Here is an 18,428-nt window from a genome sequence, read left to right as displayed (position 1 = left end):
TTTAACCAGACGTGGATTCAGTACAGAAAATTTTTGTTCCCACCAACTGAACCACCTAATACTGAAAAACGCAACACATATTTATTTTTTTAAAAAAAAAGAGATCTTGGTTGATTGTGTCATATGTGTAAAGTGGCTGCCACCAAAACAGTGCACCTTTCAGGAACATTAATTTAAAAATAATACCCAGGGCACATCTGGCTGGCTCAGTAGGTGGAACATGTGACTCTTGATCTCTCTGGGTCATGAGTTCAAGCCCCACGTTGGGCATAGAGATTACTTTTAAAAAAAATAATAAAATTTTAGGGATGTCTGGGTGGCCCAGTCAGTTAAGTACCCAACTCTTGATTTTGGCTCAGGTCATGATCTCAGGGTCGTGGGATCAAGCCCCGCATTGGGCCCTCCACCCGGCGCGGCACCTGCTTGGGATTCTCTCTCTCCCTTCCCCCACTCCCCACGTTCTCTTTCTCTCTAAAAATAATAAAAAAATAATAAAATTTTTAAGAAAATATCTAGAACTAGAGAAGTGTTGTCCCACTTGACCTTGTGATTGTGTCACATCTGGAATAAGTTTATTCAGGGCACCAGAGAGATTGACAGACTGGAGCCCATCCACTGGAGATTGGCTCCTGTGATAACAGAAGTAATGGTGGAAAGAACTGAGCGTGCTTAACTTGGAGAAGGGGGAAGACTTGGAAGGGAAGGAGGAAGGGTCTTAAAAATGTGAAAGGCTGTTCTGTGGCTAGGGAATTCGATTTCTGTAGCTGAACTGAGAACTGTGGGCTTGTGAACAGAGCTGTCCGGTGTGGAACAAGCTGCCTGGCGGGGTTTGTGCTCCGCTCACTTGAGGTGATCAGGCAGAGAAAGAGTCTTAGATTATGAGCAGGGCTACTTGTGGAAGGGATTCACACATTGTTTATAGACTGTGGCCAAAAGTATTCCTATGACCAAGCATTGCTTTACTGGATGCTATATTTAGGTAAATGTACTCATTTTGCCTTTCATAAATAACAAGTCTACTTACCAAAAAAAAAAAAAAAAATAGTATAAAAACTTACGGAATTTAATCATTGATTTGGGGAAAACTTGAAGAAAATCAAAGTGTCTTTTTCTGGAGACAGTTTTGTATTTGACACAATTAACTATTGGGATTTTTTTATTATTAGAGAATAGTAAAAGTCAGTGCAGTTAGTAGATAAGTATAGAAGAAAACAGAAGTTGGTTACATTTTCTGCTGGCTTCTTGTCTTTATTAACAGTGTTCTAATATGATTAACCTAAGCAAAATAATTGGTGTTCATTATTCACATTTGGCTTTTGGTACATGTGTGTCTTCATTTGCAAAGCAGTTTTCCTAATCCTCCTGGGCTTTCCAAATAAGCCCCCCTTTTTAGCCTCAACACTACTGCACGTTTTCCATTACTTAAGAGAAAGGAGTCTGAACTTTCTTTTCTTACCACTGTCATGCTGCACAGTTTTATCTGCTAATCCAGAAGAGCATTCTGCCTCTGGATTGTCAGTTACTTGTTCTGTGGTATTTGGGATTGAGAAAGAGAGGAGACAATTAGAGCTGCCTTTCTGTGGAGAGCCTGTGGCATCTGCAAGGTCTTTTACCCGAGCTTATAGGAAATTGAAAGATTAGCTGCTTCTGTTTAGGACTGTGGTGGTGGTTGTTGGCTGCTGCTGTTGTTTTTTAAAGATTGAGTAGGATGGTTACTTCCAGATCAAATGTAGGCGCTGGGCTCTGAACTTGCTCACTCATTGGAGGGTTCTAGAAAGGCTTTATAGGTTTATTTTTCAAAATACAAACATATAAACCTCTTTACAACTGGTTTAGTTTAAATGTAGGACTTAGTAACACCCTTAAAAAACAAATAAGGTATCTCTGGTCACTGCTTCTGATCCCAGAATAGTCAGGAAAGATAAGCACTTACTGATTATAAAAAGAAACAGTGTTTTACAATGACCACAGTTTTACTCAGTGATATTGACAGGTATTAAATATGTTGCTGAGCGGGTGGTAGGAGGAAAAGTGAGCACATAAATAAGGAAATGTTTTCTTTCTGCCTAGTTTTTATTTTAATGGATCCTAAATGTTTCCACAGAGACATCACAAAATCTGTTTTAAAAAAAAAGTACCATCATGAAGATTTAGGAGAATCTTCTTAAAATGTCTGTGCCTCTTAAAAAACAAAACAGTACTTTTTAGTTAGTGGTTTAAAGAAACTTCAAATATATCTGACCCTACACCCCAGTGCAGGCTTATAAGGTCTTTATAGAACTACTTGCATCTGCATGACATTAGAATACTTTGTTTTCTTGATTTAATATCAAGGATCTGAATTTCTTCTTACATGTTAATTTGTATTTATGATGTTACCAAAAATGAAACTGTCTATATTGTAGTAGTTTGAATGTCTTCCCAATTTTTATTAACATAGAAAATACAACTGCTCTTTTTCTTCACTGGTAATGGCATTATTTCCAGCCTTTGATCCCTCCCCCCACCCCCAGTAAAAGATTTTCTCAGATGTGTGTTTTTCCTTACAGCTTAATGTAGAAATGTTTAAAAGACAACACCAAAGTATAAACTGTATTCTAATCCTTAGGCTTACTGTGGGCTTCTGACAACCATACTCTGATCAGACTGTAATTTTACTTAGGGGAGATTTTCAGTAAACTTTTGGAATTCTGCTATAGCCATCAAACTTCCTGCTTTGGTTGATTGTCCACTAGGTCCCGATTCTACATTTCAGACTACTGTCACCTTGGCATAAATTTGCATTAGAAGCTTAGTTTAGACAAGTAACTATTTCAAGGAGATACTTAGGAACTGAGAACTTTTCCTTCTTCCTCTTTCCATTTCAACCTCTGAGCCCCTCCACTTTTTATCTTTTTTATAATTCAGCTAAGATTTGTTTAGAAACAAGGGTTTCCTCTTTAAAAGGGGGGTGGGGGAGTGTTGAAAACCACTGGTTTAGACTAAGCAGCTTATGTTTAGGTGTTACCGGGAAGAAGTAACCATTCCTGTCTAGCTCTCAATGCAGTGTAAGATTTCTTACGAAAATTGTAAATTTGTATTCACTGATAGAACTGATGCATTAGTTGTCACTCTGGTATACGTTCAGATTTCAGTTCCCAGATATGAGAAAGTTGCAGTTATACTTGCAGGTGATGGAAATTAGGGCATGCTATCATATTTACTTCTGTACTTGTTAGCATGTTAAATTAGTACTGTATGTTCTTATTAAGAACTTGGGAAACCCAAGAATGCACATAAAAATATGAAGAATTATATCCTGGAAGATGCCATGTTACATCCACACTTGCAGTAGCTTGAAATATAATCTGGAAAAGTTTGATCTGGAGGCTTTTTTTTCTCCTGGCTTGTTTGATTAACTGTGCCTGGTCAAAGGTTTAAGGTTAGGTTTTATGGGGTTTTTTGTTTTTTTGATTTAACTTTCTGTGGGCACAGTTATAAATGTTTTTCTGCTTTTTTTTCCTGCCCCTAAAAACAGACTAAATGATGTCATCCTTGATCCCTTTGCAAGGGACCTTATCAAATACATAGACAAACTTCACTGACTGTTGGTACATCAGGTCCTGCAAACCTTGCCTTGAGCCGGCTAAACTAGAACCGTCTGCTCTCAGGTTCCCCTCTGTCTTCCTGACCCAGAAGAGCCTCAGTACAACACCTGACTTGATCCAAGCCTTTTGGCAGAGCTGTTGTTTCATAAATGATTATAATTATGTTTCTCAGATAATGACTTCTTTGCTTAAGTGAAGTTCACTGTCACTGAGGTGCTGTTATCCTTTACCTGTACAGGTTCAGACTATAGATATTTCCTCATAAGACAGGCTCATTCTGCCTCATTTCTCTTCGTATGTGGAGTAAAGGAGTATTTTTGGTTTTGGAATTTGGAGGGGAAAGAGAAACCTGTGTTTGATCAGTCTTCTATATGTGTTTTCAATTCATCTCTAGCCTGGGGCTACAGATCTCAGATTTTCATTTCTGCCATCTGACTCTTGCTTTCTAAGAAAGCACATGAGTAGCAGTTTGGTCAGGATTATTAGTAAAATTTTAATGTTTTGGACCCAGTCAGTAGGTGTGGGTATAATTCGCAAAGATCAATAGGAAGGAATGTGGCTGAATCATTCAGCAATGAATTTAAATCATTCTCAAAAACTGGTATTTTTAAGTCTGGTTCATCAGATGGCATATGCTTACCCAAATGCTACTTATTTTCAGTTAATAAAATACTTGCAAATGTTAACTATTATTAATAGGTCATTGAGCTTTCCCCCAAATCTTGTAACGGTTCTTTTTTTATTATTTTTGAGTGGGGGAGGGGCAGAGGGTGAGGTTGAGAATCTTGAGCACACTCCACGCCAAGTGCAGAGCCCGACACTTAACCAACTGAGCCACCCAGGCGCCCCCTTTCTAATATTCTAAAAGATTTAGGGGAGGGGCATCTGGGTGGTTTAGTCTGTTAAGCATCCAACTCTTGATTTAGGCTTGGGTCATGATCCTGGGGTTGTGGGATCGAGCTCCATGTCGGTCTCTGCACTGTGCATGAGCCTGCTTGGGATTCTCTCTCTTCCTCTGCCCGTCCGCCTACACCGATCTGCCTGTCTCCTTCCCCCTGTCTCTAAAAAAAGGCGGGGGGTGGGGGGTTGACTGTTCATACAGTGTTTTTGTTTTTGATTAATGAAACCAGGGGCCAAAGCATCTTTCAGAAGAACTATGTCTTCCTAACAAACTGTTATTCTTCTACTAGACCTGATTCACAAGTGTAATTACTTAGCATAAAGTTCTCCATCTTTTCTCGTGTTCACTTCCTCTTCTGTGTCCCACTGCCCAGTGGGTCTACTAAGACTTTTGGGTGCAAGGAACATGAACCAAAGTTTAAGCAAAAGTGGTCATGTACTTGGCTCTTGTTTAGGAAAAGTCTTTGGAAGGGGCTGTCAGGCACAGCTGGATTGAGGACTTTAAGTGTTATTGAATAGGAGTCTTTCCCCTCCCTCTGCTTTCTCCATGTAGTAGCAGGTCCTGAGTCCTTTTCAGCATCACTATCAGCCTTGTTTGGGGCACACACCCAGTTCTTTCCGTCAGTGACTGTAGAGGTAGAATACTCTGATGGGTGGACCTGAGTCATATACACTCTGCTGTAATGGAGGAAGGGCCACCTAACAGCACATCATTTGCACCAGGGGTGGCTCCGAGAAGCAGTTTGGCAGAAACAGCCATCTTCTTGACTCCAGTGCGCAGGGGCCTGCTATGTGCTCTAGGTCCCGTCCCTTAGACGTGATGGACTGTTGCAGGGAAGAACTGTGTCCTGTTCATCTCTCTATTCCCAGCACATTGACAGAGTATAGGTTCTTCAAAAATGACTGATAAACAGGTGAACAGTGGTTCCATTCTATTAAATTGGATATTTTCCCCTTTTTTGTTATGAGCTGAAAGGTTTATGGTTTGACTGAAGGAGCTCTCCTTGGTGTTGGGATAATGGTGCTGACCTGGTGAAAATGGCCATTCTGACAGGCAAGGAGGCTCAAGAGAAAGGACTAGCCACATGGGGACAAATCTGGAGAGAAAGCCCATCTCTAGACAGTTTTTGACCTTAGTTTAAGGCATCTTGCTTCCTAAGAGTAGTTATTGTCAATATTTTGTTTTTAGCTCTCTTTCTGTTCAAAAGTGAGGAATCAGCCCTTAATCTCAGACAGTTGATTTCCTGTTTACTCTGTTCATGCCCCTCAGTCACTTTTATGGTATGGACCCCTTGTCCAGTTTCTAAACAGGACTTTTGAGTGGTGCAGAGGAGGCCAGGAGTAATTCTTGTAAAAGTTTTCAAGTATGAATCAAAGAGATAACATTGATGAACCCTGAAGCCAGCTGTTGATTTAAAGTTGTTTCCTTAAAAAAAAAAAAAGAAAAAAGAAAAGCTTTTATTTCACAGACTGGGAACACAAGGAGGCGGAGGGGAACAGGAGAGGGAGAAGCAGGCTCCCTGAGGGAGCCCGAAATGGGCCTTGATCCTAGGACCCTGGGATCCTGAGCAGAAGGCAGATGCTTAACTGACTGAGCCACCCAGGTACCCTTTGAAGTTCTTTCTTAACAGCAAGCCAGAGGCTGGGGAAAACAACATAGAGTCCTTGAGTTCTTTATCTTGTCACCCATAATAATCCTAACATTCACAGAGTTTGTTGGAGATGTTCTTTGAAGGAATCTTTGGTTTGTTGCAGAAAAGCTTGACATAACAGTGGCCCCTTCCAGAAGGGGAGCTCCATGGCTGGAGGATAGGAGTAGGAGGGATCCTTCTTTGCTTATATTTTTACACTGTATGCCTGTTTATAAAGAATGTTTAACTTAAACAAGGGTCTTTGTAAATGTTTTTGATGATGCTAACACATATGAATGAATGTGTTATTCTAGCTCCAGATGGACGAAATCTTAAGTGACCTCCATAAGCAAATACATAGAGGGTACCTCCCTCTGGGGAAGAGGGCACATAGAATTCCCCCAGATCCATTAACAATGCCACTAATCTTAACTCAGAGTATTCTACATCTTTCAGTGTAAACTTTAATTTAGGTTCCTCCTAGTTGCTAATCATAAAAAAAAAAAACTACATTTTTGTACAACATTTTCTGGTGAGCAGTGTTCACTATTTATATGCCTATTTAATTCAGCCTAAGTAAACTTGAGATTTACTCCATGGCTGAAATACCCACATTTTATAAATTACAAGTTTCTTGTAACTAAGCTTCTTCATGAGCATACTCACATTTTCAGAACTGTAGATGTATAAATTGGGTACCTACCATGCAGTGAGGTGCTTCAGTTGGAGGTCTTAAAACAACTTGGTTAGCTCTGGGTGGTGGGCACTTAGAATGCCCGGTGTATTGTCCATAGGAGAATGAGTTTTCCTTTATCCTCGGCTGCAATTTAATTCCCTGGGTGTTTTCTGTATAGACTGGTGACTTCAGTGGTGGCGACATTTCCAAATCATTGTGTATTTGTTTTTGCTGAGATGTTGAGCTGCGTATAAGCAGGAGGCGGGGGAAAGCAGTAATGGCTGTCTTCTGGGCTCATCTCTCCTCTGAAGTGAAGCAGGACTGACTTGGGAAGTTCCAAAAGAACTGCATTTGGGCCCACAGAGAGTTTATGAAATGAATAGAGAAACAAGCTCTCTCTTCTCAGGCTGGGGCATTTGTGGGCATCTGTTTTGATGCCCGGTCTCTTCACAATTAGCCTGTAACATTTTCAGTATTTCTGAAACATTGCTGTCAGGTAGTTCTCTCTAACTGACGTGGTTGTGGGAACAGTTTTATTAAGCAACTGATTTAAAACTTTCAGAAAGATGGTTTAAACAATTTAGCAATATAATTTCCACAAGGAATAATGGATTTGGCTTTGAGTGCACATTAATTAGTAACCAAAGTGACTTCTGAGTCCGCTATTAAGTCATACGCAGATTGTTGGATGGCAGAGTGTATAGAGGACACGTAGTCGTGCTTCTTAGCTGCTGAGGATGGGAAGGCTGATCTGTGTTTTTTAGTGAAATGCATTCTTTCTTGGCCTCAATTATACTTTGTACTTCATGTAGAATATTTTGAAACTTCTAAGTTCTGATGACATAGCCAAATTCAGAATTTGTAGGAGTTGTTTTGGTAGGCTTCACTCTTCCATTTTTCATAGTTAATATTGATTTTTGGATAAGAATAATAAAGGAGGTAAAATGATGCTGTGTTACGTTTAGATTAGTTGATTATGGTTGTACTTGCAAATGGTAGTGGTATTATAGAGTAACAGCCTTTATTAGAACACCAGATTTGCGTGTATTAAACTTTAATTCCTATTGCTTTGGCTTTTGGGTTTTTGCCTCTGGTTTTGGTTTTTGGAACTATTTTATATTCTACGAAATTTATTTGGATTATTACATTGATAAATTCTTACCGTATTTTATAGGATACATTTATGGTCACATGGAAGCCATACAAATACTAATTTTATTTTAACTTTTGTTTTTTAAGGAACTTGGGGAAGTGGATCTAAATTTGTGCTTTAATGTATTAGGTCATTTAAATAATTTTTCAGTTCCTTCACACATACATATAAGCTTTTCATTTTTCAAGAGGAGCCCCTAAAGTCTGTAACACAGTTATCATCTGCCCTGATGCTGAGTGCCTTTGTCCAGGTGTGGTGCTGGCTGGGGGGGCAAGGTACACAACCAGTAGTGTCTTTAGTTTGGATAGTATTTGGAAACACTGAAGGCTTTTTCTTTAAGATCATCACAGTAATGTGCAGGACAGTTCCCAGAAAACAAAAACTTCTTTTCCCTGGCACTCAAAATTTTGTGATAATGATGCTGAAATGGTGAACATTTTTCTATTTTCAGAGGTTCAACAACACAAGGAGAAAAGCACTCACACTCGATTTTAAGATAATCGGTTGGTATTATTAACCTAATTCTCAACTTTAAAAAAACCAGTTTGGTGATGAACTTAAACTCTAATTAGAATTGTGCCAGATTAAACTCATAGTTGATCTATAACATAAAATGTCCTGTTAAAAATAGAAAAGATCAGAGAGCACTTACTTTGCCTGCCTGCTTTAAGTAATCGGAACATACTAGATAAGAGTATCCACTCACCTTCTTGGTCAGCGGGCCAGGGTTTGTGGTCCTACCGTCAGTGGAACTAGGAAATATTACAAGTTGTACGTGTTTTGACTTGACTTAAATTTTTTTTTCCAATAGAAACTATGTTCCAACTTCCTGTCAACAATCTTGGCAGTTTAAGAAAAGCCCGGAAAACTGTGAAAAAAATACTTAGTGACATTGGGTTGGAATACTGTAAAGAACACATAGAAGTAAGTAGCATGCCATTTTTTAATTTTAACATGACTCAGCTTCTGATCCATTACTTTGTGTCAGCAGCCGGGATTGGTTAATTCTTAGTTGTGATTCTGAATTGTAACTGCAGCATTAGCTTCACCAGAGCTTTCTCAGTTGACTTAACTTGTTCCCTTCTCCCTAAAATGGGCTTTTTCATCTTTGCATCATGAAGCAAAAGCAGTTCTACTGGTGAGGATGTATCATGTCAGACACTTCAGGTGCTTTAGAATTGTCTCTAAATTCAGATTCTTAGAACAACCCCTGGGGGAGATGTAGGAATTCTTATCTCCAGTTTACAATGAAGAACCAGTAAAGATCTAGGTCCACCTCACAGCTAAGCATATGGCAGGGTCTGTCTGCGGGACTCCAGAGCCTGTTCTCATTCTGATATGCCTGAGTGTTCTGGTTGACCTTCTGATTGTTGAGGCATGGTGGTTTGGGTGCTTGTTGTCTCTTTGCTTAGGATTTGAGCATTTGTTGGCCCTTCTGACCCATCATACACTATTATCTTCCCCTTGTTATAACAGTTTGGACTTTTGAAAACTGTTTTTCTAACCTTTTGTCTATGAGCTTTATAACAGCCCTGTGGGATAGCCAGTGTACTGGTCTCCTTTTCCAGATCTCATTGCTCCAGGTCTTGCGGTTTAGTTGGTCAAAGCCTCTGACTGAAATATTTAAAGCTGTTTTCCCCACTAGCCTTTAAGTTCCAGCTGGCAAGGGACCATAACCACCTTGTCCATCCACGTATAACCAGCACCTAGCACAGTGCTGGGTACGTAATAGGCATTCAGTAAATGTTTGGATGGAATTGAAAGTTAAAAAACAGTTTCCTTCATGCAACAGGTTTTCTTTTCCTGATTCCCATGAATAATACTTGAGGGGTATATCATGAAGACTGAAGCTTCTCAAAAGTGGGCTTCTCTAGTTATGTTATCCCCAGTGTGGAAGTTCACTGCCTCTCCAGCCCCTCAGATTCAGGTAGATCTGCCCGATGAAACAGTCCATCTACTTCCACTTTGCACTCAGTGGAGTAATCTGCACAAGGATAAATAATGCAAATGTTAAGGTAGCTTTTCTATCCTGCATTTGACGTGTTCCTCCCATTATTATACCCATTACATACTCTGGAATTTATATGTATTTGATTTTGCCACACTGAACTGTGAATCTTTTAGCAGCCAAGGGGAATTTTCTCCTAAGACTTTTTATCTTCCTGGCCTGGGGGGAAAATGGGCCATTAAATTTTTATGTAAGAGTATAAATTTAACGTAATACTGCTTACTTTTCTTCGAATAGCTTTCTTTCTTCCTTTTGCGGATTCAGAAATCCTGAGTTTTCTTCCCAGTCCATTTCGACCCCTTTTTTCCCCTCAGAAACAGAATATCGCATCCATGGTGCTGTAAGCAAACATTGCTAGCTTATACTCCATTCTAATACGACAACTGATGAGCTACAATACTCTAATGAAAGGAGCTTTGGTATTAATATGTGGCTGAATTTTTTACTTAATTAGAACTTCCAGTAGTTTCCTTGGAAACCTGGCTGACCATTAGGGGAATGTTTGGTTGTTAGAAAATGTAGAATGCAACTTCCATATGCCTTTTTGTATTTCCTAAGAGCCTCATCATTCCTAGTTTAGTTCTTGGTGGGGTTGGTTTTTCTGTGTGTCTTAGCTCTAGCTAAGAGATGGGATTTCTAAGTAAGGTTGGGCTAGAGTTAGTATCACTGTGTTTTTGTAAACTTCTTTCACTGTTTTCTAGGATTTTAAACAGTTTGAACCTAATGACTTTTATTTGAAAAACACTACATGGGAGGATGTAGGACTGTGGGACCCTTCACTTACAAAAAATCAGGTAAGTAGCACAGGGGACTTCCCCAAATGGCTACATCCTTGGTATACTCCCTTTTCAGCTCTAGGCCTGTCATAGTGAAGCATTGTTTTGTGGGCAGCAACCTTGTATGGAAAATGTCAAAATTGATTATTTGTTTTCCTAAGTGGCAGGGAAAACTAGGAAGAATTTGTCTTTTTTGTTGTTGGACTGAAACTTCAAGTGTAAGAATAGGAAACTTTGTTACTTAAATATTCTAAGGTCTGCTGTATGTCAACAATGTATCAGCAGTACTTTGGCTCTTCTGTTTCTGAAATGTACCCTCCAACATTCTGTTCATCTAGGCCATCCATCATTTTTTCGTGTCTGTCACAATTCATGTTATTTCTGGAGAGGGTGTTTTTTTCTGTGTTGGTATCATCCAACCCCTGGGGTTGCTAAGCCAGCACATGGGGAAGGGGAAGGGAATGGGTGGCTTTATAGGACAGTAGTGACAGAAAGGTATAACTTAAATTTTTACAAAGTGGTATTAAAAACACTATTAGGTAGTCCAAGGCACCAGTGATGCCAGCAAGTGTCAGCAGGTGAAAAAATGTGACAGAGAAGGTGGTATAGGTAGGTGGTGTTTCCTGTCTTACAGGGAGAAGTGATTGTCACTGCAGACTTTACTATTACCTATTTCAGTAGTGATTGTAGTTCTGTAATTATTGATCTGTTTATCGGAATATATTTGGGCAGGGATTTTAAACATTGGCAGTACTTTTAAACTCTGCCTCAGAAATTTGAGAGTATAGTTACCTCGTTTTTTCTTATCCATACCCCAGGGAAAAAAGGTATGCACCAGAAGTCTTTGAATGTAAAAGCTTTCCAGTGGGACATACCACTTAATTCGTTTTTACGAATCCCAAAGCTTTACATTCTAACACATTTAGATAGGGGGTTGAGCTTTAAGGAGAAGCGGAGTATTTTATTTTGTGTCAAACCAGTATCTGAAACAAAGTAGGTTTCTAGGGAGGAAAGATAATCTCTTGCCCAGCTTGTGTTTCACCGGTCTTCAAAGGACAAACTGCGCAAGTGCTAATGAGCATAATTCTGGAAGTTGCTCTTTGATATCAGTATATTCTGCAGTACTTTACTGGATTTTTAACATCATGCACTCCTCATAGTCTGTAGGAAAGAAATTTTTATTTAACTTCTTAATTTGAATCAAAGCAGCTATCACTTCATTAGTTCTTTTGAAGCTGCTCTTGCTTGAGAAAAGAGATCATGGTTTATAGAAGAAAGCCAGCCAACTCTTCAAATCAGTAGCTTTTTGATCAGTAATGAAATCTAAATACTACACTGTACTTCGATCAGAGGGAAAAAGTTTTGAGATTTTTGAAGATTTTCCATGATGGGAGGGACAAAAGGCGTATCTTTATATCTTACTGCCTAATTGCACTACAGCACTCTGGGCCCTGAGTTTTACCGAACAGTAAATCTGAACAGCCTTTCGCAACTTTACTGATTCTCATGGAGTGAGTGATTTCACAGTGTTTATTCTTGTTGTTTCTAACTGTAAAATGTTTATCTTTGAAGCCATTTGTCTTTGGCTTCTCTAAAACCAGTCAGCAAATGTGACTTTGATCTTTTTTAAGCATTGAGGGGAAACTTAGAATCGAGGGGTTTTTTAATACTCTGGGACCCACATAAAAATTTGGTTTAAAACAGCTTTCTCATTTGGGTTTATATTTTACAAATTAGTTTTGCAAAAGGAAAAAAATTATATCAGTGCATTACAGAGTTTTGGTTCTAAAGATAGCATTATATCTCTATTAAAAATAGAGAACATCTGGGGGAAAAAGTCTAGAACCTGTTACTACCTTTCTGAAGTGGCATTCTAATTCCAGTTTTTGTCTTTTCTGTAGGACTACCGGACGAAACCTTTTTGCTGCAGTGCTTGTCCATTTTCTTCAAAATTCTTCTCTGCCTACAAAAGTCATTTCCGGAATGTCCATAGTGAAGACTTTGAAAATAGGATTCTCCTTAATTGCCCCTACTGTACCTTCAATGCAGACAAAAAGACTTTGGAAACACACATTAAAATATTTCATGCTCCAAATGCCAGCGCACCAAGTAGCAGCCTCAGCACTTTCAAAGATAAAAGCAAAAATGATGGCCTTAAACCTAAGCAGGCTGACAGTGTAGAACAAGCTGTTTATTACTGTAAGAAGTGCACTTACCGAGATCCTCTTTATGAAATCGTTAGGAAGCACATTTACAGGGAACATTTTCAGCACGTGGCAGCGCCTTACATAGCAAAGGCAGGTGAGAAGTCACTCAACGGTGCAGTCCCTTTAGGTTCAAATGCCCGGGAAGAGAGTAGTATTCACTGCAAGAGATGCCTTTTCATGCCAAAGTCCTACGAAGCTTTGGTACAACACGTCATCGAAGACCATGAACGCATAGGCTATCAGGTCACTGCCATGATTGGGCACACAAATGTGGTGGTTCCCCGATCCAAACCCTTGATGCTAATTGCTCCCAAACCTCAAGAGAAGAAGGGCATGGGACTCCAGTCAAGAATTGGTTCCCTTGCTTCTGGAAATGTCCGGTCTTTGCCATCACAGCAGATGGTAAATCGACTCTCAATACCAAAGCCTAACTTAAATTCTACAGGAGTCAACATGATGTCCAATGTTCACCTACAGCAAAATAACTATGGAGTCAAATCTGTAGGCCAGGGCTATGGCGTTGGTCAGTCAATGAGACTGGGTCTAGGTGGCAACGCACCAGTTTCCATCCCTCAACAGTCTCAGTCTGTGAAGCAGTTACTTCCAAGTGGAAATGGAAGATCTTACGGGCTTGGGTCAGAGCAGAGGTCCCAGGCACCAGCAAGATACTCCCTGCAGTCTGCTAATGCCTCTTCTCTCTCATCAGGCCAGTTAAAGTCTCCCTCCCTCTCCCAGTCACAGGCATCCAGAGTATTAGGTCAGTCCAGTTCCAAACCTACTGCAGCTGCCACGGGCCCTCCCCCAGCCAATACTTCCTCAACTCAAAAGTGGAAAATATGTACAATCTGTAATGAGCTTTTTCCTGAAAATGTGTATAGTGTGCACTTCGAAAAAGAACATAAAGCTGAGAAAGTCCCAGCAGTAGCCAACTACATTATGAAAATACACAATTTTACTAGCAAATGCCTCTACTGTAATCGCTATTTGCCCACAGATACCCTGCTCAACCATATGTTAATTCATGGTCTGTCTTGTCCATATTGCCGTTCAACTTTCAATGATGTGGAAAAGATGGCGGCACACATGCGGATGGTTCACATTGATGAAGAGATGGGACCTAAAACAGATTCCACTTTGAGTTTTGATTTGACATTGCAGCAGGGTAGTCACACTAATATCCATCTCCTGGTAACCACATACAACCTGAGGGATGCCCCGGCTGAATCTGTTGCTTACCATGCCCAAAATAACCCTCCAGTCCCTCCAAAGCCACAGCCAAAAGTTCAGGAAAAGGCAGATATCCCTGTTAAAAGTTCACCTCAAGCTGCAGTGCCCTATAAAAAAGATGTTGGGAAAACCCTTTGCCCTCTTTGCTTTTCAATCCTAAAAGGACCCATATCTGATGCACTTGCACATCACCTACGAGAGAGGCACCAAGTTATTCAGACGGTTCATCCCGTGGAAAAAAAGCTCACCTACAAATGCATCCATTGCCTTGGTGTGTACACCAGCAACATGACCGCCTCGACTATCACTCTGCATCTCGTTCACTGCAGGGGTGTTGGAAAGACCCAGAATGGCCAGGATAAGACAAATGCACCCTCTCGGCTTAATCAGTCACCGGGCCTGGCACCTGTCAAGCGCACTTACGAGCAAGTGGAATTTCCCTTGCTGAAAAAGCGAAAGTTAGACGATGATAGCGATTCGCCCAGCTTCTTTGAAGAGAAGCCCGAGGAGCCTGTTGTTTTAGCTTTAGACCCCAAGGGTCATGAAGATGATTCCTATGAAGCCAGGAAAAGCTTCCTAACGAAGTATTTTAACAAACAGCCCTATCCCAGCAGGAGAGAAATTGAGAAGCTGGCCGCCAGTTTGTGGTTGTGGAAGAGTGACATTGCTTCCCATTTTAGTAACAAGAGGAAGAAGTGTGTCCGAGACTGTGAAAAGTACAAGCCTGGTGTGTTACTGGGCTTCAACATGAAAGAACTAAACAAAGTGAAGCACGAGATGGATTTTGATGCTGAGTGGCTGTTTGAGAATCATGACGAGAAGGATTCCAGAGTCAATGCTAGTAAAACTGCTGACAAAAAGCTCAGCCTTGGGAAGGAGGAGGACAGCTCCTCAGACAGTTTTGAAAATTTGGAGGAAGAATCCAATGGAAGTGGTAGCCCTTTTGACCCTGTGTTTGAAGTTGAGCCTAAAATCTCTAACAACCCAGAGGAACACATACCGAAGGTCATTTCTGAGGATGCTTTAGAATCTGAGGAGAAGCTAGACCAAAAAGAGGAGGATGGTTCAAAATATGAAACTATTCATTTGACTGAGGAACCAACCAAACTAATGCATGATGCTTCTGACAGTGAGGTTGACCAGGATGATGTTGTTGAGTGGAAAGATGGTGCTTCTCCATCTGAGAGTGGCCCTGGTTCCCAACAAGTGTCAGACTTTGAGGACAACACATGTGAAATGAAAGCAGGAACCTGGTCTGATGAGTCTTCCCAGAGTGAAGATGCAAGAAGCAGTAAGCCAGCTGCCAAAAAAAAGGCTACCATGCAAGGTGACAGAGAGCAGTTGAAATGGAAGAATAGTTCCTATGGAAAAGTTGAAGGGTTTTGGTCCAAGGACCAGTCACAGTGGAAGAACGCATCTGAAAATGATGAGCGCTTATCTAACCCACAGATTGAGTGGCAGAATAGCACAATTGACAGTGAGGATGGGGAGCAGTTTGACAACATGACTGATGGGGTTGCTGAGCCGATGCATGGCAGCCTAACCGGAGTGAAACTGAGCAGCCAGCAGGCCTAAGTACCAGGTTCTCAGGCATCGGTGACATGCTGCAGCCTGGAGCTCTGCTCTCCTTTCGGTAGGACTGCAAAGCTGTATTCTAACTGGTACTGCCTTTTGAGTACTGGGTCATCGGGCTGTAGGGATACATGGCCACTGCTAATCCCAGTGGTTATTTCTAAGTCTATGACACACGATTGGCTGATCTTGCTTCAGAACTTGCTGTGACAGACACAGTAAATAAATGTGAAAAACCAATAAGCTGGTGGCTCACGAACGCACATGAGGAAAAGCAGAGGTTTATTTTATCTGCCTTCTCGACATTTCTTTCCCTCTGTAAAATGTTTGGTTGGATGTTCTTGGGAAGCGTTACCCTGATTCACACGGTAGTGTAGGGCCAACATTCAAGCTACCAGTCCAATGTGTATAGTAGACTTTGGGGAAAATCAATTTTTTTTCATGTATTCATTCTGAATAGTTGAAATGTATATTTGTACAGTCTTTTAGACCTATTCAAGTGATGCCTATGATATTGTTATTGTGTACCCATCCTAGATTTGTTTCTTTTTTTAGTGTTGCCCTTGCTGTGTAATAAACGCTCTATCTAGTTTACCTAGCAAAAGCTTGAAACTGCGCTAGTATGGACTTTTGGACAGACTTAGTTTTTGCACATAACCTTGTACAATCTTGCAACAGAGGCCAGCCACATAAGATATATATCTGGACTCTCTTGTATTATAGAATTTTTCTTGTTCTGAATATCCTTGACATTACAGCTGACAGAAACAAAAACTGGTATTTCAGATCTGTTTTCTGAAATCTTTTAAGCTAAAAAAATCACATGCAAGAATTGACTTTGCAGCTACTAATTTTGACACCTTTTAGATCTGTATGAAAGTGTGTTGTGTTGAAGCAGCAAACCAATGAGTGCTGCATTTTGGATATTTAGTTTTATCTTTAGTTAAACACCACCCTGGTGTATTCATTTATACCATCTAATATATGACACACTGTTGTAGTATGTATAATTTTGTGATCTTTATTTCCCTTTGTATTCATTTTAAGCATCTAAATAAATTGCTGTATTGTGCTTAATGTAAATACTTGCTTTATTACACATTACAGTCCTATGTGTCCATTATGTCTTGTACCAGCTGATGCCATGGCTCACTTTCATCAGAGGCGGAAGCCACAGCCACTGAGGAAACTTACAGAAGACCAAGATGTGCCACTGGCATTAAGAATGCTTTCTCTCAAGGCACCTGTTAACAAATTCTTTTGGTTTGGTTTTGTCTTTTTACTTTTTAACTGCAAAAATAAACATTCATGAGTTTTTCAGTTCCCCTTTTGTTAAGGAGCAGAGCCTGCTTATATATGTAAATGTCTCAATGATAAAAGGATGTAAACAAATTGGCATTAATTTGCAAGCAGAATATTAATGCCCTGGCGTTCTTTCTTATAAAAGGAAGTAAATGTTAGTTTTCACCTTATAATGGGAACAATTGTACTAAACAGGCAACTACTCTCTGCTTTTGTTGTAATTCTCTTGACCATCTTGCTATTAAAAAGGCTTTGGAGATCACACACTTGAAGGGCTGTTAAGATGGAAAGAGCTAGTATATTTACTACATAGATTCCCAAGAGCAGCTTGGACTAAAGAATGGAAGAGTACGAGGAGGCAGTATTAGGCCACTGTTTCAGTAATTACAACAATGATGGAAAGCGCCAATCCGTGCAGAGGACAGAAGCCTAGCAAGCACCTCTCGGGGACGTTGGTCTAAAGAGGTCTTCAGTGGGTGGCATCCGTAATTTCTAAGACTCCTTCCCAAAGATAGCTGTGACAAAAGCATTAACAAGACCAAAGAAAGTTGACCAATCTCCTCCTAAAATGTTAACATCCTGCTTCTCAGAAACTACAGGAGAAAGTGTAAGAATAGACCAGGCGGGACCTTTAGGGCATTCGGGGCTGACATGGAGTTATTTTAAGTCTGTTCTACAAGGAGATTATAAATTCTACAGACACCAGCTAATAATATTTAGGACAGGATGTCCCCAAATTAAGATGCCACGGATTATCAAATCAGAAGAACTGGCATTGAGAAAGCTTTTCTCTTACTTAAGGATAGTAATAGCTGAACTGAAGCCCTCTCACCCTTGGTTTGAAATTAGTCTGCCTAATCAATTACTAGGTGGGAAAGGACAGAGTCTGGGCTTAGGAGGCCTAAGGAGACTTGTATAGAATAGCGGAGGGGGACATACATTCCTGATTGAACATTTAAGCAGAGACCATGTGCTTCCTCGCTAAGGTGGTGGGAATGGGCGTTGTAGGCATTCAGAGACGAATTTAGCCACCTAAGAATTGGAAATAAAGAAGATCCCCAACTAGCGATGTTGCAGAAGCCCTAAAAGTGTCTCAATAAAAGCCATTTTAAAAGAATGTCGTTGCTGTTTGCTTTTGGAATAATCTGGAAATAAAGCTGTGGCAACCTGCCACCTTCTAATTAGATAACGTCTATAACTGTAGACCGAACAATTCTGTAAATTTTCTTCCCAGGAGGCTTTTATGTCCTTCCGATTTTCTTGCGGCCCTGACTTCCAGACTCAGACTGATGAGCAGCATGATTTCTCTCCCTTTTCAGCACATCGAGGCACTTTCTTCTCCCATCGTTCGTCTCCATCAAACAGCTCTTTGTCCCTCTCTTAAGATCT

The 18,428-nt window shown here is 40.3% G+C and overlaps 1 protein-coding gene across 5 annotated transcripts in view; it reads left to right on the top strand.

Annotated features, from left to right (window-relative positions):
* Nucleotides 1-17,061, top strand: part of ADNP (activity dependent neuroprotector homeobox) — a 32,455-nt gene extending 15,394 nt beyond the window's left edge. For 3 of the 5 annotated variants that reach the window (XM_036064671.2, XM_078057307.1, XM_036064673.2), the window contains 3 exons: nt 8,759-8,871; nt 10,657-10,749; nt 12,633-17,061. In XM_036064671.2, coding sequence (XP_035920564.1) covers nt 8,764-8,871; nt 10,657-10,749; nt 12,633-15,740 — 3,309 coding nt within the window. In that variant the 5' untranslated portion in view covers nt 8,759-8,763 and the 3' untranslated portion in view covers nt 15,741-17,061. Of the gene's footprint in view, nt 1-4,801; nt 8,451-8,758; nt 8,872-10,656; nt 10,750-12,632 lie in introns of those variants that run through there. The other 2 variants (XM_036064670.2, XM_078057306.1) reach the window with 2 other exon arrangements.
* Nucleotides 17,062-18,428: the final 1,367 nt, after the last annotated feature.

This window comes from Halichoerus grypus, chromosome 10, assembly GCF_964656455.1.
Source record: "Halichoerus grypus chromosome 10, mHalGry1.hap1.1, whole genome shotgun sequence".
Classification (NCBI taxonomy): domain Eukaryota; kingdom Metazoa; phylum Chordata; class Mammalia; order Carnivora; family Phocidae; genus Halichoerus; species Halichoerus grypus.
The sequence above is the reverse complement of the archived record's forward strand: the minus strand, read 5'-3'. Positions and strand labels throughout refer to the sequence as shown.